General features: G+C 47.0%; 1 protein-coding gene across 7 annotated transcripts in view; it reads right to left on the bottom strand.

Moving 5' to 3' along the window:
• Positions 1 to 25,434, bottom strand: part of LOC119170521 (polyamine-transporting ATPase 13A3) — a 1,084,416-nt gene that overhangs the window by 412,901 nt on the left and 646,081 nt on the right. For all 7 annotated transcript variants that reach the window (XR_012894535.1, XR_012894534.1, XM_075890967.1 and 4 more), the window contains one exon: positions 5,550 to 5,707. Coding sequence is in view for 5 of the 7 variants with exons in the window: in XM_075890967.1 (XP_075747082.1) it covers positions 5,550 to 5,707 (158 nt within the window). In the remaining 2 variants the exon portion in view is untranslated. The remainder of the gene's footprint in view (positions 1 to 5,549; positions 5,708 to 25,434) is intronic.

Below are 25,434 nucleotides of genomic sequence, written 5' to 3'. Positions count from 1 at the left end.
ACCAAGCGGCTTAACAAGACGATCGCCGACATGCTGTCAATGTACGTCGATGTCGAACACAAGACGTGGGACGCCATTCTTCCGTATGTGACCTTCGCATACAACACGGCAGTGCAGGAGACGACGCAGATATCTCCATACAAATTGGTCTACGGAAGGAGCTCGGCAACGACGCTCAATGCCATGTTACCCAACGTCACCGACGAAGAAAACCTCAATGTGAGCGAGTACCTTCAACGCGCCGAAGAAGCCCGACAACTTGCGCGTCGCCGTATCAAGAATCAACAGACGACCGACAGCCACCGTTACAACCTTCGACGACGCTTCGTAGAATACCAGCCCGGTGAACGTGTTTGGGTGTGGACGCCGATACGCCGACGTGGACTAAGTTAAAAGCTTCTGCGACGGTACTTCGGACCGTACAAGGTGGTTCGACGTCTCAGCCCACTTGATTACGAGGTTGTCCCCGACGGCATCACGAACTCTCAACGACGCCGATCGCGACCTGAAGTCGTCCACGTCGCGCGCCTCAAGCCGTTTCATGCACGTTAACAAACTGAAACAGTGTTTTTTGTATTATTGTTGTATTGTAATTTATTCATTGTACTTTCTTGCATTATTATTGTACCTTCATCTTTAGTTAAAGCATCGGGACGAAGCCTTTTTTCAGAAGGGGGCAATGCCACGTTCCATTTCACAAGTTTTTGTTATCGTTCCGAAACACCACACGATTCTCGGCGCAAACCGCGCCTGCAGGTTTCGAGAAGGTTCCGGACTGTAGTAGATCATTTCGATAAGATCACGCCCACTGCGCGAATGGTACAGATTGTTCTGGAACCTACGCCACCGCCAGCGATAACGCTAGAACATTCGACGGCAAGGGTATAAATGCCGACGCTCTTCGCCGCTTGTCAGTTGTTGATCGAAGGCCGACGCTGCGTTCGCCGCTATCAGTCCGAGACTGCTATCTGTGCAAGACTGCTGCTGTAATTAGACTTTCCCTTTACCGGGCACAGGTTCGCCCAAATAAACAGTTAAATCCCAACACGAAGTTTCCTGTCTTTGGCCACGCCACGACCCCATGACAATATACATAATGAATAATGCCTAATAAATTCCCCTATACCTTCTTTGGCATTATTGTCTGTTAGATCTCACTATTATTGTGTAAGAACACGAAAAACGAGCCCTTAAGTATACACTTCTTTCCCTTATTCATTAACAAGGGTCTCGTACTGGCAGACTTGGTGCCTTTAGGTTGTATACGAGGGTCTATTGGTCAGCTGCCAGTTAGTAATAACTTCACGTGCTACGTGACGCCAAACAGGCTCATATTGAGTGTGCCACACTCGCCGCCATGGCTACTTGTGGCGCTCACTGACACTCCCACGTTTAAAAATTGACATAGATACCCAATAATGTGGCTTGGGGGATAGCTGTCGTAGTAGCTCAAGTGGTAGAGCATCGAACACGTTACTCGAAGGTCGCAGGTTCGGATCCCGCCCACGGCCTTTTCACCCACTTTTCTTTCTTCTCATTTACATTACAATTGGCCTAATAACTTCCCCTATACTTCTTTGGCATTATTGTCTGTTAGATCTCATATATATATATATATATATATATTTATATATATATATATATATATATATATATATATATATATATATATATATTCACACACTTTTTAAACTAACAAATCTCGGTGTTTATTTCGCTTTAGCAATCCATAGAAAAGAATAAACCGAAGAGATTGCTTGGTCTCTTCACATTTGCGTAGAGACATACACAACATATAACGAAACACAGCAACAACACACCATACGCAGAATAGCGCTCACCTGCGATTTCTACAGATATTTTAACAAGCAGCCCATCTTCTGTTTCTACGTCCGTGCGCCCGTCGGTCCATGTAATAAACACTCCAATACCACCATTTTGCATCTTTTCATAATATATTCATCATTTATAAGTAGCGCCATTCAGTGGACACTCCAAGCACTAAACGAGAGGTGGCTACCTACTACTACAAGAAAAACAACAACTACTACAACAACGACAACAACAAGAACTACTACTACTCGTACTACGACTAGTACTACTACTACATACAACACGAACTCACTACCTACGGCTTAAGGAGCTTCGCCCCTAAAAGGGGACACTCATAGCATACATCCATCAATCCGCTGAAGGTTCCGCTCAAGGGCCGCGCGTAATTCTGAGCTCCTGAACTCATCTGGGTCCTAGCGCACGCCTGAGTAGCGCACGCCTGGGTAGAGCCTGGGTAACGAAGTCGCCCACAGACAAGCTCGAGGACTCGCACGCCGAGCAGAGGGCTAGACTTCGGACCACGATACCGAAGTCTGGCCGAACCAACCGAAGCAACCGAACCACTCATCACCTTTCACGACATCACGCAGTACTACAAGCCATCAAGGGAAACCAGATTACCCCCGCACCCGGAACCAAACAGAGCTCAACAAACCAATTGGTGGCGACTTCAAACGAACTCATTTCCTTCCCCGTACATACACAGACACATATACCCAGCCTAATTTAGATCTACGTGCACCCTTTGCAAGACATAGGCCGCAACCTTGGACCACATCATCTGGGGATGCAACAAGGACCCTCCCCCCTCCCCCCCTCCCAAACCTTCTAAGACAGTCACCTTCAAGTGAGGCCTGGGAGAGAATCGTCACGACTACAAGCCTGGACAACCCGCTCCGAACCATCAAACGTGCTGACAAGGTGGCCACCAGGCATGGCCTGACAGCCCTCGCCACTTAGGAAACCGTCAGCTGCCTTAATAAAGTTGTTTACTACTACTACTATTACTCCTGAGCTTGTGTTTACAAGGGAAGTTAAGTGCTTTCACGGTTTTTTAAGGCTTTAACTTGTACATTTACCGAATGCAGTCGATCTGCCCGCGACGCTGGTGCGAAAAGAATCACTTGTATTTCATAGTAATTGTGATTTATTTTTGATTTCAGCCATTTGCAACCAAAAGGTCTAAGTGCCCTGGCACGTCGTATTGTAGCGCACCACTGTGCGAATCGAGCAGGAAGAAAAGAAAAAAAAAACACTGACAGGCTTTTGTTCTGTACCAGCTGCCGTGGATGTGCGGAAGGGCTAGCTTAGTCCGATCAGGCGGGGCAATCGGCCGCCTAATACAACTTCAAACTATACACGAGTATGTAGCTGGCATTTGCGACCAGAAGACTGCATAGAAGAAAAATAAAACGGCGGCTCAAGAAAGATGCAGTACCGTCAGTATTTGCAGACTACCCTTCACAAATCAGCTAGCAACTGAACGAAGCATGAGAGCTACGCATTCAATGTTACCGAAAGTAACGACACTGCTAAACATTTTGCCTAAAAGCCCCTTTCGCGAAAGTTCGCGAAACTGTGAGAGTGCCGTGCGCTTGAATGACAAGCGGGGTTTCTCTCCAGAATAAATTCTCTTATTTTGCGCCGTTCCAATGGTGCAACAAATGGAAGACATGATTTACCATGCTCTAAACCCACTCTTGAATACAAAAGCTCACAGGGTACCTTATGCATTTACCTAAGACCATGGCGGAAACTATATCCTCTTTTCTTTTTTCGTTCGACGTACGCTAGTTGTCCCTCCACGCCCTGTCCGAAAGCTTTTATTTTTTTTACTTTACGTGGTGTTGCATTGCCTTTGTTATGTACCCACAGATGACGGTGGCAGTGCAAAATGACCACGCCGAAGGCATCTAAGGCTTTCGCCTTAGTGACCTCTCTATTCTCGCATTGATATCTCCGTGCATGTTCGCAAAGTATCTTGTTACTAAGCGACGGCGCTGATGGCAGGTCGCTTTTTTCACGCGTGTAACATTAGCGTAAGGTCAAATGTGCGAGAAACTGAACAGCATCTCTTCACGTACAACGGGAAGTCTTTCAAGAACCGCACGGAAGAAGGAGCTCTTGTTCGTCGTTTTTCGTATCATCACAATAAAGCTGCTTTAGGCAATAAAACGATGTAATCACTCGGAAAGGTGCCTTGCTTTTTGACGCACCACTTCTTGCTTTCTCTGACTGGCAACAGATGTACATGACAAAATATTTGAGCCGAAACCAAGAAGTCACGTACCTTCATGGAAGCAGTCTAGTGACATTTCGTGCTATTTGTAAGCGAATGCAATCTACGCTTACATGTAGTCTGCTACGCTGAAGACGGGAGCGTACAGTTGTACTCTTCAAGCACCCAAGCTTGGCGTATTAGATACTGCAAAACAGACCTTGAGGAAACTGACTCGCGGACAGATAAAAAACACTATAAGACTAGCGAACATATTGGTGCAAGAACTATTTTACAGGCACCACTTGACCCCACTTTCATATCTGCGCCCCTCGACAGCAATAGGCACGAACAACACATGGCTTTGAAAAAGACTTGTTGCCAAGTGCGACAAGTGTTTCACTATTGACGTTTACAGAGTTATATTTATACTTCAAACAGCGCGAATAAGACCGAAAACTCGACCTTATAAGAGCTGCGAATGCAGACCCCAGGTGCGTTTCAGTGAGCGATTGCGCGGTGCCGACTCTTCTGTGGCGGCGCATGGCGGCTGAAAGCCGCCCTAACGCCTACGGCCGATTCCTATTGTACTCTGCCCCTTCGCCCAAGCACTTAAAAAAAGATAGAGGAGGTGCTGCACTAGCCTATCGTAGGGTTCGTCGATGCGCACAGTGGAAGGGGGGCACGCGCATCGAGGAAACCTAGTCTATCACTGCGTGCTCCGCAGGTTTCTGACTTGCACAACACCGCGATGAGCAGCAGCGTCAACGCTGCCGCTAGTGTAAGCGTTAGTTCCCGCTGCTTCGCATCTACAAACGGTTTCTTTTAGCGGAGGATGTGATTTTTTTTAATGTGGAGCCTCTTATAGTCGCACCAACTCTCAAATCCGGCAGCGGTGTCGGCACTCCCACTGCGCATGCTTGCTTCTCACGCTGCATGTTCGTACCATAGTGTAAAATTAGTCACACCGTGCTGGCGTCTCGCGTCAACTGTCACCTCCCCACCCTCTCTCTCTCGCCTTGCCGGCCATCGCAGGCAGCGCCTGCTAGTGAATACCGACTGCTCGCGCTGCACGTCCGTTCACTGGCCACCCCACATACGCACTGAATGGCGTGTTTGGATTTCAGTCAAGCGCGTCATGGCTTTTGATTTACTGGGCGCTTTGCTCGACTCAAGTAGATCCGATGGAAGCAATAGTATCTTCAATTAATAGTACTTTCAGCAGCCAGGCCCAACCCGATATCAGCGTCCCACCCCTCATTGAAGGCAACGCTTCTCCTTTATTCAAAAATAAGATATTATTGAAATAAAAATTAGGCATTCCAAAACCTTCCCCAGTTACAGAATATTCACGCGATACCCCCACCACTCTGTGACGCATATACTCGAACTACTTGGGGGTTTTATGCGGGGAGCGTTCGTCTTCAAGGCCTCTAAATCGTTCACGCAATCACAGAAGCGTGCGAGTAAAGAACACGAAGAGGGTCAGTAATCTCACCTTAAGTTGCGTACTTCTGTCCGATAACACATCACTGAAGTCCACGGTGGCAGTCGAACACTCACGGTCAGCAGTGGCGGTCAGGATAGTGACACGCGACAGACCTGAAACCATGTCGCAATCGCGTGCCACGCTCAGCGCTGTCATCAAGTGGTCCCCTGCAACACAGTTCAATCCACAAACACGCTGAGTGGCTTCACTCTAGAGGCCAGCGACTTAACCAGAAGTTCTGTCCATGGGCTAGGAGGCTCAGATGCAAGCATATAGGTGTATATACAGGCTTTTTTTTAACCAATGCAATTTTTCGTTAAAAGGAAGGAAGAAAGGAAGAAAGAAATAAATAAATAAATAAATAAAGAAAGAAAGAAAGAAAGAAAGGAAGAAAGGAAGGAAGGAAGGAAGAAAGAAAGGAAGGAAGGAAGTGCCTAAAAATTGTGGCACACACCCACGCTGGGGGATTGGCCAAGAACCAGGTAGTTCTGATTAATTACTGTTAATTTGTTAGCTCACGGTTTTTAAACAATAAAAAAACATTTATAGTGTGGCACTGGTCGTCTTCGTAGACAATTTCTAGGCCGCGGCGAAAATGTTGTGCCACTAATGAGATCACTCAGGAACGAATAATTATAAAACTATTTACATGAACATTTTTATTATCAACATTAGGGTGGTTGTTTATATGGCAAAGTTTTTATATGCCAGTAATTAGGACCAGCCAAGTATTCAAAAAATTCAAATTTGACCCACGGTTTGTGAGATGCAACGTCGAATTTCCAAACACTGTGCCAGAGAAACGAAAGCTTCACGCACTGGGTGTGCCATAAGCGCGATTACGTGCTGCGTTACGCGCGAACTTTCCTTTACGTGGTCGCAGCGAGAGGCCATGCAAATCTATTTCCGTTTCGGACGCGTTCCTATGCTCGCACTTCGCGCATAGTTCAGACGCCCTCCAGTGCTCATAAACCTCAGTCATCCTCCTGTCACTGACAGCATGCCAGGGGACTGAACAACCGCCATCGTGAGAATGATATATTGAATATTTCCGCCTTAATAGTCGAGTCTTGCACCATTCATATATAAAAATTATATAGATAACCAGCGCAAATGATGCGTGAAGGGTCATCGATCAGCGTGCTCCGCTGAAATGACGTGTCTCGCACGGCGAGGTTCTCGCGCGATGCGCCATCAGTCGCGCCATCGCTCGGCTGATGGTGCGACGCGCCAGCAGTACAATTACGTAGGGAGCAGTTTGCGCTGGACGCAGCGCAGCGACCACCCTTCTGGCGTACCCGGTGCTTTTAGTGCCGGTTTTTCCGGCATTTCCGTCTGCAGAAAGGCAACGATTGATTCTCAAACCATGCGTGATTTTTTTTCATTTCTATGAACTAGGGTCGCCATTATTCGGTATTTAGAACAACTTTGCCATATAAGAAGCAACCTAAGTTTGATCATAAACAGAAAATTTAGTTAGCTTTAAGAATTATTCATTTCTGAGTGGCGAATGGCATTAGTTGAAAAATATTTCCTCCTCTGCCTAGAAATTTGCTACGAAGACGGCAAGTGCATAACTAGTCAAGTTTTTCATAAAAAATTCCCATGTCTTACAAAACTGCGCCTGATATACATTTTCTATGTGCCTATTATGCATTTCAAGAAGGTGTTGCATGTGCTGAGAAAACAGTGATGAAAAGATTATAATGGTCATCAAGGTGAACAGAGGCAGGTCTTTTATTTAAGACCACGCAGCACTGTGTCAACCATGAACTCAAATGGCGCGGCTGTATTGCAGAACCCGAAAGGCATCACGTTAAATTCGTATAGCCTGTCAAGAGTTGAAAATGCGGTTTTTTCTTTATCATTTCCGTATATTGAAATTCGCCAATATCCCGAACGCAAATCGATGCTTTAAAAACATTGTGCGCCCTGTAGAAAAACAAGCGCGTGGTCAATACGTAGCCTGGGAAACACGTCCTCACGTGTAATCTTGTGAACTGCCCGGTAGTCAGCGCGAAAGCACACGGAGCCATTGCACGATACATATATGTATACGTATAGCACTTCGAAAACTATTTGGCTCCTGTGAATAAAACATGTTCAATTCCAATGGTAGAGCCGGATCAGCCGATCGAATCTGCGGGCGAGCTCCCAACTGACGTACCTACAAATTCACGATTGGATCATCATCCACGATACCCGAGAAAGTCAAGTAAAGAAAGCTGGAAGCGGAAGTCCTTGAGTTGCCCAGAATACCTTCCGCGAAGCATTCGATTTCGCTAATACCACTGTCGTATTGTGTTGAATTACTGCTCGTACTTATTGTTCCAGTGTCGCTGTCGCTCTTCAACAAACTGATCGGCCCAGTCGGCCATGTTGTCCATCCTTACTGCCAGAATACGTGACAGCCGCACCAGTGCGAAGACGGCGATTGTATTAGGGGTAATTCACCCAGTGGTAACACACCCCATTAACCTTCCCATCTTCGTCACGGGAGCACGGCACGCCCAGTTGCGGGCCACTCCGCCGATTTCGGGGAAGCAACTTTTTCTGCTTCTCGGAGTCACTCCCGCTCTGAATACACTCCGACTCTCTCATCGGAACACTTGACCCCTGCTCCCACTCTGCCAAAGGACTAAACTTGCTCCAAAAGAAGACTAAAAGCTGACTGCGGCGCCTGCGTGCGAGTCACCCGAAGCCCTGATCAATCGGTATGACTTCAATTGTTGAGGCCAAGAAAAAATGCTACAGATTTGCTGCAAAAGCAAAGTAATGAACGTGATAGCAACAAATTGGAAGGTCACACGCAGAATGGCAAGCAGATTGAAACGTGCACCACGTTTCTGACGCACAAATGACGCTCGAAACATATTAACAGGTACAGATGAATGCGAATAAACGTCTTAGTTGTTACTTCGTTGTCTGGAAAGCACGCTCTTATCACAAGCGGAGGCCGTGCAACGATTGCAGTCACTTTTGTACTCTCCGTAACTACAACAGTATTGTTTCAGTGCAAGCCCAACACCAGCCAAGACGTATCATCCTCCCTACCGAGAGATAAGGGCGCGCGAGAGATTGTCACTCCCATCCTCTCCAAGAGCAAAATTACGTGTGAGAGAGAGGAGCCGCTGCGCGCACATTGCGCCATCTTGCTGATAACGCTGAAAACACAGTTTCACCCCGAGATGCCCGCCAACACCGGTGAGTGGTAGGTATGAGTAGCTTGCCGTTTGAATGATGAAGGATGTATCACTCGTTAGCTCAGTGGTTAATGCCTCGCATTCACGACCCGGAGGTCCCACGTCCGATTCCGCGCGCCGAAGTCCTTTTGCTGGTTGTTTTCTTTCTTGCATTCTCGTATATATAAATATTATGAGACCACGTCCGGTACGGCAGCAACCAGGTTATCCTTCTTTAATCCAGGCGCACGAGCCAGAGAGCCAGCCCGCGTGACATACGATGATGATCACTACAATGGTTTGGTCATGCAGATGAAGATGAAGTACATAGTCAGCGCTCACACTATTTTCCCCCCTTCGCGAAAGAGGGCAGCAAGTTAGAAAGGGTTGGGACGCCGAATATATCGTTTCAGTCGAGAGACGTGGGCGATCTCGGTGTGGCGGCGACGACGGTCAGAAGCCGCGTTGACAGGAGCAACGCGATAGTTGACTTCAGATGTTCGTTCCAGGACGGTGTATGGACCGAGATACCGGTGAAGGAATTTTTCGCAGAGCCCAGGTACACGAACAGGTGTCCACAAAAGGACTTCGTCGCCTGGGCGGAACACAACAACTCGACGCTTCGCATCAATGTTGATTTTTCTCTTGTCCTGAATGGTAGCAGTGTTGGCGCGGGCGATTTCACGGCAGCGGGTGACGCGAGCGGCGAACTCTTCCGGGAGAGATGAAGATGGATTGGAAGATGTGGACAAAAAGGTGGTGTCCAGAACAAAAGACGGTACACGGCCATACACGAGAAAAAAAGGGCTAAAATTCGTTGTACGCTGTATGGCAGTGTTATATGCGAACGTGACAAAAGGAAGTATTGTGTCCCAGTTTTTGTGATCTGGTTGCACGTACATAGAGATCATGTCGGACAAAGTTCGGTGAAAACGCTCAGTCAGACCATTAGTTTCTGGGTGATACGCTGATGTGGTCTTGTGGATGGTGTTAGAGGCCTTTAAGACTTCAGCAAGGACATGTGAAAGAAATGTCTTGCCACGGTCACTAAGGAGCACACGCGGTGCGCCATGTCGTAAAATAATGGCGCGAAGGAAAAAATCGGCTACTTCAGAGGTAGCACCAGATGAAAGAGCTGCCGTCTCCGCGTAGCGAGTAAGGTGGTCTACGGCAGTAACAATCCAGCGGTGACCGGCTTGAGTAAGCGGAAGAGGTCCGTATAAGTCTATGCCCACAAATTCAAAGGGAGTGGACGGGCACGGCAGTGGTTGCAGTGGCCCCGCGGGAAGAGATGTGGTACGTTTTCGGTGCTGGCATGACGCGCAGGAAGCGACGTACTTGGCGACAGAAGTGGAGAGACCAGGCCAAAAGCAGCGAGTCCTGAGGCGGTCGTAGGTCTTGTGGAACCCTAAGTGGCCAGCTGTCGCATCGTCATGAAACGCTTGTAGAACTTCCAGACGAAGTGAGCGAGGAATGACGGGAACCCATTGGTTACCGAGAGGATGGTAAATTTGCCGACATAATGTTCTCTCTTGAAGCTTGAAACGGGCAAGTTGTCGTCTTAGGCGGCTGTTTGGAGCACGCGATAAGCCAGTGAGCCGATCGATGATTGTGCGGCAGTAGGTATCGGCATGTTGGAGCGAGGCGAGATCTGTGGACGAAAGAAGGTCCGCCGAGGCAACTAACTGTTTCGAAGGAGCAGCCGTCTGTTTGGTCACTTTGGCAGGCGGTGACGAACAGATGGAAGGTGACACTTCGGCGCTTTGCGAGAGCGGGCAACGGGACAAAGCGTCAGCATCTTGGTGCTCTCGGCCCGACCTATATGTGACGCTGTAGTCATACTCTTGCAATCGTAGTACCCAACGGCCAAGGCGTCCCGACAAATTTTTGAGAGACGATAACCAACACAGAGCATGATGGTCAGTCACTATTGTGAAATGCCGGCCGTATAAGTAAGGACGAAACTTTTGGATGGACCACACGATGGCGAGACATTCTTGCTCAGTGATGCTGTAGTTTCGCTCAGCTTGTGACAGAGTACGGCTCGCGTAGGCCACGACTTGTTCTTCGGAAGCTTGGTTCCGCTGAAGAAGGACAGCACCGATGCCAAGTCCACTTGCGTCAGTGTGTAGCACAGTAGGTGCTGCAGGGTCGAAATGGCGAAGCACTGGCCGTGATGTGAGGCATCGCTTGAGGGTGTGAAAAGCGGCTTCGCAGTCATCCGACCAGACAAAGGGTGCGCTCGTGGTCAGAAGTTTGTGCAGAGGAGCCGCAATAGTAGCGAAATCACGTACAAAGCGGCGGAAATACGACGCTAAGCCAAGGAAGCTGCGGAGGTCTTTCTGTGTGGTTGGTGTAGGAAAGCGCAGCACCGCGGCAACCTTGTCGGGATCGGGCTCAACGCCATGTTTACTGACGACATGACCTAATTCCTTGATGCTGTGACTGGCAAACCGACACTTCTTAGTGTTGAGCTGGAGACCGGCCTTAGCTAAGCACGTGAGGACTTCGTCTAGCCGTTCCAGGTGCTGTGAGAAGCTCGACGAAAAAATGACAATGTCGTCCAGGTAGCAAAGGCAGGTCTTCCATTTTAATCCCCGCAGTACCGTGTCTATCATCCGTTCGAATGTGGCTGGGGCATTGCACAGGCCGAAAGGCATTACATTGAATTCAAAGAGCCCATCTGGCGTAGCAAACGCAGTCTTCTCTTTATCAGACTCGTGCATTGGAATCTGCCAATAACCGGAGCGCAAGTCAAGACTTGAAAAGTACTCGGCACCTTGTAAAGTATCAAGAGCGTCGTCAATGCGAGGCATTGGGTAGACGTCCTTACGAGTGATTTTGTTGAGTGATCTGTAATCAATGCAAAACCGTACCGAGCCATCCTTTTTTTTCACTAGTACGACAGGAGAAGACCATGCGCTTGTCGAAGGCCTGATGACGTTGCGCGCGAGCATGTCGTTGACTTGTTCTTCTATAAGCTTGCGCTCAGAAGCCGACACACGGTAAGGGCGGCGGCGAATCACACGGGATCCGTCGGTGTCGATACGATGGGCGCTCACTGTTGTTTGACCCAGACCTTCGGAACAAACGTCAAAGCAAGTTTTGTGCTTCATTAATAACGCTAGCAAGGCATCCGTTTGCGTTGGGTTGCGTTTGCGTAAATGTACACAATATGTGTACATTTACGGCTCATGATGCCACCGCCAGTGGCGAAATACAGCCAATAGTGTCCTTGTGCTTGCTATCGCAATAATAATTGAATCAGGTGATCTATGCGTCAGTGTAGGCTTCATTTCATTATCACCAAAAGAAGAAAGAGGTACGCTACTTGAATGTGACCGCACTGTGAGGCACGCGGACGGTGCGCTTGCCTTATATATATATATATATATATATATATATATATATATATATATATATATATATATATATATATATATGTGTGTGTGTGTGTGTGTGTGTGTGTGTGTGTGTGTAACGTAAGAAGGTAGCGATGGTTAGGAGTCAGAAGAAGTGAGAACGGAATAAACATGGCGTATGTGGCAGGCCACGTCTCCCATTCATCATAGCGTCACACGAGTCGACAGGATGGAGACCTGCCTGCCCCTTCACCAGTCGCTCATCATCTACGCAGTTCTCCGCATGACACCCTGAACATACATGGACCACTGTGCAAGCACCTAGCATTACGCATCGACCAGCATCATGTCAGAAGCATCTACTGACCTTCCCATCCCAAAGTACGCCGGAGCAGCGGACGATGGACGCGTACAAGATTGGGTCAACCTGTTCAAGCTCCACGCAACCACTGCATCTTGGTCGGAACCGGAGATTATCATCAACTTCACTGACTACATCTCAGGTGAGGCATTCAAATTTTACCTCACCCACAACTTCTAGAACGATGAGTCTTGGAAAAAGATCAAAAAAGAAATGATCACCGGTTTCAAAGAATACAATGAAGACCTGTCCATACTTCATCAGCGGAAAGGTTTTCAACTCACCCATCACCGTTACGCGAAGTCTTCCCGCAGTAAGCCTATTTCCCAAACGAGACCTCAGAGAAAATATACCACCATTGTACCAACATATGATTCTCCCGAAAAAACGTCACGCATTCGAACACCGACTGGTAACCTGCACGTCGCAACAGACAAGGGAAAGCCTCCGTATACCGAAATGAATCTAAAACATTTCGCCAAAAGACTAAACCTAAAGCCGGCTTTCCCAAGAGCAATGAAATTGGAATTTTGTACGTGTTCACTGCCCCACAACGCTTCACAATTTAATGAACTACCCGAATCTCTTGATGCTTCGTGTCACACACAAGGCCCAGATGGTTTCGAACGTGCAACAAAATTTACGCGTGATGAGCTGGTGAATCCTCACAATAACAGCCCATACCCTGACGTTCTGAACCAGGGTCGTCCGACAGACATTCTCAGCCTAATCACGCTGCAAAAAGAAAAATATACGCCATCAGAACCACGTGAAGCCATGTCTGTTGTGCTCTCTTCGTCAAGTGATAACACAAATGTGAGTCAAACCACTGCAGGAATTTCGAATCCACCAACGCCGCCGCATTGTCAACTGACAGAAGCATTTACAGTCAGTGATGACTCACAACCATCTTGGGAGCTTTCTCGTCAGTCTGTCATGATGCTTTCATCGAAAGACAAGCCCAGCAGTACAGTACTGACTACCAGCTATCTACTGATCACATCACTATGCAAAGAAAGGCAGACTCATGTTCCTGAAAGATCCCCATCTGACCAACTTTCGCAACAAAACGAACAATTTCAACAAAGGCAACTCCACGAACTCCAAAAACTAAACGTGCACACCAACAAGGACGACGACGCAAAGCAAGCCTCTTAAAACAAATTCGAGAAACGAGGCAGCTTCGCATAAGGGATTGGTGCCAGAAACGCATTTGGCACAAAAGATCTAGACTGCGCCTAAGATTACAGCTCCTAAACCTCAGGAATTACCGAACAAGACAAGAAGTCACCATTTCTGCCACGCAAGGATTCAGACACCATCCCATTAGTTTACGACAACGAGCACGAACGCAGAAAGGTCAGCGATGCCGAAGACCGATCTACTACAAGGCTTTCAAACGGCGTCCACTCCTCGCAATGATGGCAGCTATTTTATCAGTTTCTACGCTCAAGGTGTACTTGTGTTTTCCAGAACGTAACAGTCAGCCTCGCCCACCAGAGCTGTACTTAGCCCGGATTATTGCCCTGTCCTGTGAAACCTTTGTGCGACTTTACGGAACTTCAATCTGATGTGGAACTACAACCCATTTAGACATTTTTTTGTGTATGTTTTCTAAGACTGCTTGTTCATCATGCATTGTATTATGCAACGCGTGCATTTTTTTCGGGGGAGGGGGAATCCTGTAACGTAAGAAGGTAGCGATGGTTAGGAGTTAGAAGAAGTAGACAAAGAAGAAGTGATAACGGAATAAACATGGCGTATGAGCCAGGCTTCATCGCCCGGTGATCATATTGTCATCACAAATTAACTAAATTAAAATAATAATAATTAAGAGATTTATTGCATATAGTAAATTGCTAGTAAATATATAGATACGTATACATTTACGGCTCATGACGCCGCCGCCGGTGGCGAAATACAGCCAAGAGTGTCCTTGTACTTGCTATCGCAATAATAATAGAATCAGGTGATCTATGCGTCAGTGTAGGAGTGTAGGCTCCATTTCATTATCGCCAAAAGAAAAAAGAGGTACGCTACTTGAATGCGACCGCATTGTGAGGCACGCGGACGGTGCACTAAGCATATATATATATATGTATATATATATATATATATATATATATATATATATATATATATATATATATATATATATATATATATACATATATATATATATATATATATATATATATATATTATATATATATATATATATATATAATGTTCTGTGGTCTTTCGAAATAAGTCTTTCTTGCAAGTGGCACTCCAGATATGCTTCTTATCTTTTTCCATGCCTTAAACTTGAAGCGTCAGTCAGAGCTTTTCGTATGAAAATCTTGCTCCTACTCTGTCTTTGGAGTTCAACAAAAAAAAAGAATGGAAGATTCGCCATATCTTGTGAATCAATGTTGCGAAAAGCATGCGCATTGAAATTGATTATGCTGTAAGTTTTTTTTTTCTTTTTTGAGTGAAACTCTCAGGGATGACTCTAAAGAGATGTGCAAATGGACGTACGGAAAAATGTTAAACAGCCGATGGTGTTTCTTTAAACAGTTGTTTATGGTTGCGTAAGGATGCCGATAGCATCATTATGCTTCCTGTTTTTTTAAAGCATTCCTAAATATTGTTACGTTTGAAAGAGACTGGTAGACGTTGAAAGGGGCCGTTTATTAGATCGTGAGGGGCAGCTCAGAAGCGGCCGACTGGTTTAAGATCCTCCTGATCCTCTTCTTCCTCTCTTGCTCTGGGCGACAAGTGCGTTCACCGTATACGCTTCTTTGTCTTCGTGCATGTATGCAACATTCCTCTACGCGCAGACGAAGGCCGCCGGACGAGTCAGCTGAGTTGTCGTGGCGTGTACAGTTTCAGGCGCGCAACATGAACCACTTGAGTTTTGGCAGCTCGTCGACCACTCGCCGTGAGACGAGCTATTACATAGTTGACCTCTGTAAGTCTGTCGACGATGACAAAAGGTCCATCGTAAGTGGCCAAAAACTTTTGGCATAACCCACGCTTGCGCATCGGAGTCCACAACCACACCAGATCACCACGGCGATAAATCACTGGTCGATGGCGAATGTCATAGCGTGCCTTCGCTTTGTCTTGCGATGCCAATGTGCGTAGTCGAGCTATGCGACGCGCCTCTTCGGCGAAGCAAAGAGTCTCGCCGACAGTGACGTTGTCGTGGTCACAGAAAGGCAATATTGTGTCGATTGTGTGCCGCGGCGAACGTGCATAAAGCAAAAAGAAAGGGCTATAGCCTGTAATCTCATGCTTCGCGGTGTTGAACGCGTGAGTAATGAACGGGAGTACGTCGTCCCAGTTCTTGTGGTCACATGAGACATACATAGACAACATGTTGATAGTGGTGCGGTTGGTACGCTCCGTCAGCCCATTAGTCTAGGGGTGGTATGGTGTCGAAAGACGCAGGCGGGATTCATATAAACGGAGTAGCTCCTCCACGACATCCGCTGTGAATTGTCGTCCACGATCACTGATAATCAGGCGAGGTGGGCCATGTCGGAGGATGACGTACTGTAACAAAAACGACGAGACTTCACTGGCAGTTGCGGAGGGGACGGCTGCCGTCTCGCAGTAGCGTGTGTGGTAGTCGACGCAAACAATTATCCATCGGTTGCCCTTAGCCGATTTTGGGAAGGGGCCCAGAAAGTCAATGCCCACTTGTTCGAAAGGTGCGCCTGGAGTAGGCATCGGCTGTAGAAGACCAGCCGGACTAGTTGATGGACGTTTGTGACGCTGACATTGCATGCAGCTTGCCACATAACTCTCAACAGACTTCTGCATACCAGGCCAATAAAAGCGCTGTTTAGTCCGGTGAAGCGTCCGCGCCAAACCTAAATGTCCAGATGTAGGGTCGTTGTGCATGACACTCATAATAACTGTTCGCAGGCTCTCCGCGACCACTAGAAGGAAACGCGCGCCACTGCTGGGGAGGTTTCTTTTGAGCAACAGTCCATCACGCTTACAGAAACGGCGTGCACTAGCGGAAGCGGATGCAGCGGCGAATAGTGGTGCTAGTTTAGCATCTTTCCGTTGTTCTGCTCTAAGACTGGGATAGTCCAGGAACGTAGGCGACACAGACGCTACAAGCTGGTCAAGGTCATCGGATTCACAGTCTGTTGTGCTAAGTGGCATACGTGAAAGACAGTCCGCGTCAGCATGTCGACGACCACTCTTGTAAGCAATGGTAAAACTGTATTGTTGTAGCCGGAGTGCCCAGCGCGCAAGGCGGCCACAAGGGTCACGAAGGTTGACAAGCCAACACAACGAGTGGTGGTCGGTTACAACTGTGAATGGCCGTCCGTACAGGTAAGACCTAAACCGCTGAATTGCAAATAATACCGCCAGGCATTCTTGTTCGGTAACAGTGTAGTTTTGTTCCGGCCTGCTTAGGGAGCGACTTGCGTATGCGATGACGTGTTCGCGGTCGCCGTAAGGTTGTAGTAGGACGGCTCCAATACCTATGCCGCTAGCATCCGTATGAAGCTCTGTCGGAGCAGAAGGACTGAAGTGCCGAAGGACGGGTCGTGACGTCAGCAAAAACTTCAATTAACAGAATGAAGAATCGCACTCCGGAGTCCACTCAAAGGAATTGTCCTTTCGTAAGAGGCATGTGAGAGGATACGCAACGACGAACAAAGCCCCAGGAAACTACGAAGCTCTTTGACGGAACGCGGCGCATTGAACGCCTCAACTGCTGCTGTCTTCTGGGGGTCAGGGCGGATGCCATCCTTGTCAACGAGAAACCCGAGCACAAGCGTCTGGCGGTCTCCGAAGTGGCATTTCTTCGAGTTTAAAATTAGGCCAGCGTTTCGGATGCAGTTCAAAACAGTATCCAGACGAGAGTTATGTTCACTGAACGTGCGGCCAAAGATGACGACATCGTCGAGGTAGCACATGCAGATGTTCCACTTCAAGCCACGCAGGATGGTGTAAATAAACCTCTCGAACGTGGCCGGTGCATTGCACAGTCCAAATGGCATCACGTTGAATTCAAAGAGCCCATCAGGGGTTACAAAGGCAGTCTTTTCCTTGTCCTCTGGGTGCATCGGAATTTGCCAATAACCGGATCGTAAGTCTACGGAGGAAAAATAAGAGGCCGAATGTAAGCAGTCTATTGCGTCCTCTATACGTGGCAGCGGGTATACGTCTTTTTTAGTCACGGCATTCAGTCGGCGATAGTCGACGCAAAATCTCGAAGATCCACCTTTCTTGTTAACAAGGATTACCGGTGCTGCCCGCGGACTGGCTGACTCTTGTACCACTCCCTTTTGTATCATTTCCTGCACTTGGTCGTTCATAATTAGCCTTTCTGACGGGGAAACACGATTTGGTTTTTGGCGAATCGGACTTGCCGCGCCAGTGTTGATGGTATGGCGCGTTCGAGACAGGGGGATAGGGATTACTTTGCCTTTCTGCGCAAAGTCAAATACCAAAACGTGCTTCAACAGCACATTCATTAAAGTTCAGCGCTCGGTTGAGCTAAGCGACTTATTTATCGTTGCCATAAGCGCCCCGTCCAAATTGTGACAACCAGTTCCGTCACGTTCTTCCGGCACGTCTGTGAGCTCGACCACTGATAAGGTCACGTGTTCTTTGCTGACCGAAGCTAATTTCAAACCATTGGGTAGTGTCACGGGCTCAGAGGGACAGTTTACAGTCCATAGGCCAGTTCGTCCGCCATCAATCGACACCACACATTGGGGAACCAACACCTTCATCACGCAGTTTATGTGCTTTGGTTATACGCTCGCATCGAAGCTGTCAGAATCCGCGCCGCGACAAACAACAGGAACGCGTACGGTAGAAAACACAGGTATGAACGTATCGCCACAGACACACAGCGTAGTTTGGTCATTCGTCGGAGTTTCCAGAAGTTCTGAAGGCATCTGGCTACTCACAAAGACTTTCCCCGTGCGACAGTCTACAGTGGCACCACATTCTCGCAAGAAGTCCATGCCGATAATGACATCATGTGTCGACCGAGGAATTATCGTAGACTCTGTCGTTATCATAAGGCCTCCCAAAAATACCTCAGCACAACACACACCAATAGGGCGCAATGGCTCTCCACTCACTCCACAGAACGTCGAAGTTTCATCCCAGGTAAAAACAACTTTTCGCCCTAGCACGTCTTTAAAGGAAGCACTCATCATGGAAATTGTTGCACCTGTGTCCACCGAGGCCATCACAGGCACATGATCCACCAAAACACGCACTTTGTTTTTAAACATACACACAGGAGGTATATCTCTCAGTAGCACGTTTCCAGCGACCCCACCCCCATTCGCCGCGCTTACTAGTTTTCCTGTGGCGAAGAGGGTGCTTTGCGACGCAGCGGTGAAAGAGAACGATGAGCACGAGGTCACGGTGGGGGCGTTAAACTCCTGTCAGATGCTGCGGAGTGGTTGCGGAAGCTGCTGGGCCAATAGTTGTCATCAGGTGGTATGTGGGCCGGCCGCCGGACACCATGAGGCTGTTCGAAGGGTCGTGAAAAGTCAGATGGTTGGTGATACCGAGGAGTCACCCGACCGTTGCGAAATCGCGATATGTGGCCTGGCACACCGCAGGAATAGCACACCGGCTGAGGTCGAAACGTCGGTCGCTCGTCGATGAATAGTGCGTCATCATTTGCTCTTGTGTGACGAATGTACTGGTTGGGTGAGTCGTACCGAGACGTCGGGTGTCGAGGAGGCATGCGCTGAGAGCGTCGGTCATACCGGGACGCGGGAAATCTGGTTGTCATCCTTGACTGTGGGGCTCGGCTGTACTCCACAGTTGCCGCGCTCATCGTCGGTTGCCATGGTGTCAAAGGAGGCACATCCATAGCCTCACGTGGCAGACACAACTCGCGATGGTCAGCTGTCGAACACGACATTTCTCGGTGGGACAGTTCCTCACGAACAATCTGTCGAATGGTAGAAAAAAGGTCGAGGCCAGGATTCGTGTTCACACTGGCAACAGTTCTAACGTTAGCCAGCCAACCAAACTCAGGCGCAATTCGACGCATCTTGAGCGTTTCAAACGTTCGGCAATGCTGAATGACGTCGGACACAGAACTGATGCTTTCTTTTCCAATTAGAAAATTATACACGTCCTCAGCTATCCCTTTGAGCAGATGCCCAAGTTTGTCCTCTTCCGACATGGTAGCACAGACCACCTTGCACAGCCTTAACACTTCTTCTATGTAAGTGGTGCATGTCTCACCTGGTAGCTGTGCCCGTTGCGACAGTGTTTGCTCAGCCCGCTTCTTTCTAGCAACCGAGTCGCCGAAACACGCCCTGAGCTCTCCAACAAAAAGATCCCACGTCGTGAGTGCGTCCTCGTGGTTCTCGTACCATACCAGTGCGGTGTCGGTCAGGGAGAACACTACGTTGGCTAGCATAGCGGCTGCATCCCAACCGTTGGACTTGCCCACACGTTTGTACTTGGTGAGCCAGGCGTCGACATCTTCTTTGGCTTTTTCTTCGAAGGGCGGTGGAACTCGGTAGTACGGAAGCGGGCCAGATGGTGCCGTCCTGGAAACGCCTGCTTCTTCGGGCATGTCGAAGTCACTCACGGCAGATGGTGGGAGACCGGCAATTCGACGGCTTCGTCGAAGCTGTGGCAGTGATCGTTCCGTAGTTGAAGCACTTACCCAGCACTTCCACCACTCTGTTACGTTTGAAAGAGACTGGTAGACGTTGAAAGGGGCCGTTTATTAGATCGTGAGGGGCAGCTTGGAAGCGGCCGACTGGTTCAAGATCCTCCTGATCCTCTTCTTCCCCTCTCGCTCTGGGCGGCAAGTTTGTTCACCGTATACGCTTCTTTGTCTTCGTGCATGTATGCAACAATATTATCTGATATAAAAATAAGCAATTATCATATATCAATACTGGATATTGTACTTTCAGCATAAGCAATGCTGTTTATTTCGTTCGATTAGAGGATGTATATATCAGACCATAAGTTACTTCTTTTACAGCGAAAACTGTTATGAGATCGAAACTCGGGTCCCGCACTGCCCTAGTTGTTAGCCATCGCCACCGGTGTCCCTAACTACAACTCACAAAATTAGAAAAAAAGAAAGCCTAGTGCCATTAACACAGTGGGGTTCAAACCCCTGTTCGCTGGGGTGCCAGTCCAGTGCCAGCCTACCACTGAGCCACGATGGTGTTTGGACATGCTGGACAACTTGCCTTAGGCAGGTTTGGTGCCGGCAAAGTAATCGCGTTATTACAACTTATAAAGCGTTTTAGAAGAGCGAAAGAAAAGCCTGCCGCCGCAAAGTGTGAATAACGTAACGAGTGGGTCGTCCTATGCTCCAACTCATTACAAAAGCTTGTTCTTGTTCACGTAATAACTGCGGCGCATACTCATTTCAGGCACTTCATTGTGACCAGGCACTGCATGAACAATTCACACAAAGTTCCTTGCAAATGTTTAGCGGATACAACGCTTCTCAGAGAAATGACATAAAATAGCTCAGCGAATGCCAGCCTACTGCACATCTCTTTAATTATTATTGCCTTAGTGGGTATCAAGCAAGCGTGCTTGAAACAGTTATCTATGGAGTGTTTAGAGAAGGATCTGAAAGGCCGCTTTTCTAGCTTTTGGTATGACTGTGCTGCGTCTTCCACGAAGGCCTGGCGTTTCTTTCTTGCACCATAACTGCTGTTTAGCTGAGGCAGCTTGCAGATAACTTGAAAGATCATGATGCTGTCACTTTGCGGAATAAGTTTAAAGCAACTGTTCAAAAGTGCATTGAAATTTCTGCTCCTACGAGGCGTAATAAATCAAAACGGCACATTCACTGAGTATACAGAACAGAATAGAAAGTTGGGCGAGTTGGTGTATATTCATAATAAAAGAAAAGCGGCGCACAAAAAGACGGAGACAAAAAAGAGAACCACACACAGCGCTGCACTCACAACTGAAAGTTCAATCCGAGCAACAAGAATGTAAAAAGTAATAGCCGCGCATGACAAGTGAGGTACAACGAGATTAAATGATACGCTAATCAATAAAAGTGAACTCTTTTTTGTGCAATGTAACCGAGGTCTGGCTTACGCAAGCATCACGTGACTTGTTAATATGATAGGCTTCAGACACCTCACGGGTGAATTGATCGTGGTGCTTAAAAATAATAACAGTGTTAGACAGATCAGGTGTGCACCCACACGTGGCAGAAAGCGAAGCCAAATGGGAAGGCGTGCCGCTATGCAAAGAGAGGTAGTGCTCTTGCAACCTTTTATTGACACAGCGGCCCGTCTGTCCCACATAATGAAGGCCACAAGATAAAGGAATGCGGTACAGCACCCCCACAGCACAAGGCACATACTTATTTCTATGGTTTACGGCACATTTCTTTACATCTGGCTGTCCTTCTTGTCTAGGTGATTTGACACCAATGCACATATCTTTCCCAATTTATTGGGCGCCCTAAAAACCACATCAACTCCGTAGCGGGAACCAACATTTTGTAACCCATGTGCCAGTTTATGCATATAAGAAATTGCTGCGAACTTCATTTTTTCCCGATTGATTTTCCTAGCTGCACGTCCTTTTAAACCACCAATTAACTTATCGCAAACAGCCACAATTATGTTAGGGGGGAATCCTGCTTCCTCTAGTCTTGCAACTTGCTTAGCAAAACCCGAGCCCAACACATGCCTGCACAATTTTTCTAGAGCGGATTTAAGAAAGCTGAAAGCGATGCCCCTCTTTACCACCTTTGAGTGGGCTGATCCGAAATTAAGAATTGGTTTCACTGATCGTGGCTCAAAACACCAGCAAATATGGGAACTCTGAAACCGAAGTTTAAGATCGAGAAATTGTAGACAGTCGGATTCTGGAACCTCCGATGTGAAGGACAAACCCATGCCTTCTGTCCTGAACACCTTCAACACATTGGAAACGTTATTCGGGAACGTGGCATCCTTTATAACAACAAAAAATCGTCCACATATCGGAAAATACGCATCACAGTTCCGCTTAGGATTGTGTCTACATTGCGATCGATTTTGGCTAAAAAATGTCACTAAGGACAGGTGCAACGCACGAGCCTATACAGACTCCTGAACGCTGGATTAGGGTCTTCCCTCGCCAACCAAAGTACGTAGACTTTAGGTAAAAAGCTAGTAATTCAGTGAACGATTCTACAGATATACCACTACTACTTCTGAAACGAAGCTCATCATTGTCTTCCTTGATGCATTCCTGAACGCACACTAGGAGCTTATGATTAGGAATAAAAAAAAACATGTCAACAACATCTATACTGAACGCCAGACAGGAGCTCGTGTCGCGCTCCCTAAGAAACTGAACCACCGCACCCGAATTTTCCACTCTAAAGGGATCATGAACGCACAGCTGCTTCAAATGGCTTTCTAAATACCTGGATACATTTTTCTGCCACGTATCTGTTTCCGTAATTATGGTACGAAAAGGCATGTCAGGCTATAGAGAAGAACTTTAAGCCAGCCTCTGTGATGTTGTCCAAGGTCAGAGATAAGGCGGTTAACCTTTTGCGGGACCTTAATCTTGAGAGATTGGCCTCCTCTGTGGCAAAAAGCCAGGGTTTGGAATTGAGCTCGTTCTTTACGATAAAAACCCATAAGCCTGACATGCCTTTTCGTACCATAATTGCGGAAACAGATACGTGGCAGAAAAATGTATCCAGGTATTTAAAAAGCCATTTGAAGCAGCTGTGCGTTCATGATCCCTTTAGAGTGGAAAATTCGGGTGCGGTGGTTCAGTTTCTTAGGGAGCGCGACACGAGCTCCTGTCTGGCGTTCAGTGTAGATGTTGTTGACATGTTTTTTTCGATTCCTAATCATAAGCTCCTAGTGTGCGTTCAGGAATGCATCAAGGAAGACAATGATGAGCTTCGTTTCAGAAGTAGTAGTGGTATATCTGTAGAATCGTTCACTGAATTACTAGCTTTTTACCTAAAGTCTACGCACATTGGTTGGCGAGGGAAGACCCTAATCCAGCGTTCAGGAGTCTGTATAGGTTCGTGCGTTGCACCTGTCCTTAGTGAAATTTTTTTAGCCAAAATAGATCGCATTGTAGACACAATCCTAAGCAGAACTGTGATGCGTATTTTCCGATATGTGGACGATTTTGTAGTTGTTATAAAGGATGCCACGTTCCCGGATAATGTTTCCAATGTGTTGAAGGTGTTCAGGACAGAAGGCATGGGTTTGTCCTTCACATCGGAGGTTCCAGAATCCGACTGTCTACAATTTATCGATCTTAAACTTCGGTTTCAGAGTTCCCATATTTGCTGGTGTTTTGAGCCACGATCAGTGAAACCAATTCTTAATTTTGGATCAGCCCACTCAAAGATGGTAAAGAGGGGCATCGCTTTCACCTTTCTTAAGTCCGCTCTAGAAAAATCGTGCAGGCATGTGTTGGGCTCGGGTTTTGCTAAGCAAGTTGCAAGACTAGAGGAAGCAGGATTCCCCCCTAACATAATTGTGGCTGTTTGCGATAAGTTAATTGGTGGTTTAAAAAGACGTGCAGCTAGGAAAATCAATCGGGAAAAAATGAAGTTCGCAGCAATTCCTTATATGCATAAACTGGCACATGGGTTAAAAAATGTTGGTTCCCGCTACGTAGTTGATGTGGTTTTTAGGGCACCCAATAAATTGGGAAAGATATGTGCATTGGTGTCAAATCAGCTAGACAAGAAGGACAAGCCAGATGTAAAGAAATGTGCCGTAAACCATAGAAATAAGTATGTGCCTTGTGCTGTGGGGGTGCTGTACCGCATTCCTTTAACTTGTGGCCTTCATTATGTGGGACAGACGGGCCGCTGTGTCAATAAAAGGTTGCGGGAGCACTATCTCTCTTTGCATAACGGCACGCCTTCCCATTTGGCTTCGCTTTGTGCCACGTGTGGGTGCACATCTGATCTGTCTAACACTGTTATTATTTTTAAGCACCACGATCAATTCACCCGTGAGGTGTCTTAAGCCTATCATATTAACAGGTCACGTGATGCTTGCGTAAGCCAGACCTCGGTTACATTGCACAAAAGGAGTTCACTTTTATTGATGAGCGTATCATTTAATCTCGTTGTACCTCACTTGTCATGCGCGGCTATTACTTTTTAAATTCTTGTTGCTCGGGTTAAACTTTCAGTTGTGAGTGCAGCGCTGTGTGTGGTTCTCTTCTTTGTCTCCGTCTTTTTGTGCGCCGCTTTTCTTTTAATAGGAGTATACAGAAACCTGATTCATTTTAAGCACAAGATTGAGCGATCTAAGAAAAAAAAAGTCGCCAATAATCAATTCCTGCGTCGGCTTAGAAAAAATCACAGTGGGATCTCTCGCGGAAAACACAGATATTCTGAAAATAATTGCGAAATTGTAAAATTATTATAGTTATCAAAAGTGCCAGCACTTTCACTGCTGAAAATCTAAACAAATGGACAAATTAAAAGAAACAGATGTGTCAATAACTGAAGACAGTGGCATAGCTGACGTGTTGAATCAATATTTTAGTTCCGTATTCTCTCCATTCGAAAGCGGCGTCCGGTCATTTGGGCCATCAGATTTAGATGAGAACTTCATATCTGTTAAGGGTGTCTTTCTCTTTTACTGAACCTTAAAGAAAGAAAGATCTTCAGGCAGCCCAAACAACATTCCCAATGTTTTATTTTTTTTCGCTGGTATGCCGAACAGATGTCTTACAATCTCCTTGCAATTTATCCTTCTTGTTCAAAGCTAGCTATCATTCAAGATGTTTGGCGCGTCCCCCGGGTAGTGGCAGTTCACAAAGAAGGAGACCGCTTAAAAAGGAAAACTACCACCCAATATATATGACGTCACTGCTGCAGAATACTTGAAGACCTGCTTGTACAGTTTATTACCAAATTCTTCAATAAAATAAACTTCTATCGTTTACCAACATGGCTTTTGTAAAAACCTTTGAAAAATCAGACAGCTTGCTACTTTCATTTATCTCGTCGTTTTAACACT

This window comes from Rhipicephalus microplus, chromosome 3 (genome assembly GCF_043290135.1).
Source record: "Rhipicephalus microplus isolate Deutch F79 chromosome 3, USDA_Rmic, whole genome shotgun sequence".
NCBI lineage: Eukaryota > Metazoa > Arthropoda > Arachnida > Ixodida > Ixodidae > Rhipicephalus > Rhipicephalus microplus.
The sequence above is the reverse complement of the archived record's forward strand: the minus strand, read 5'-3'. Positions and strand labels throughout refer to the sequence as shown.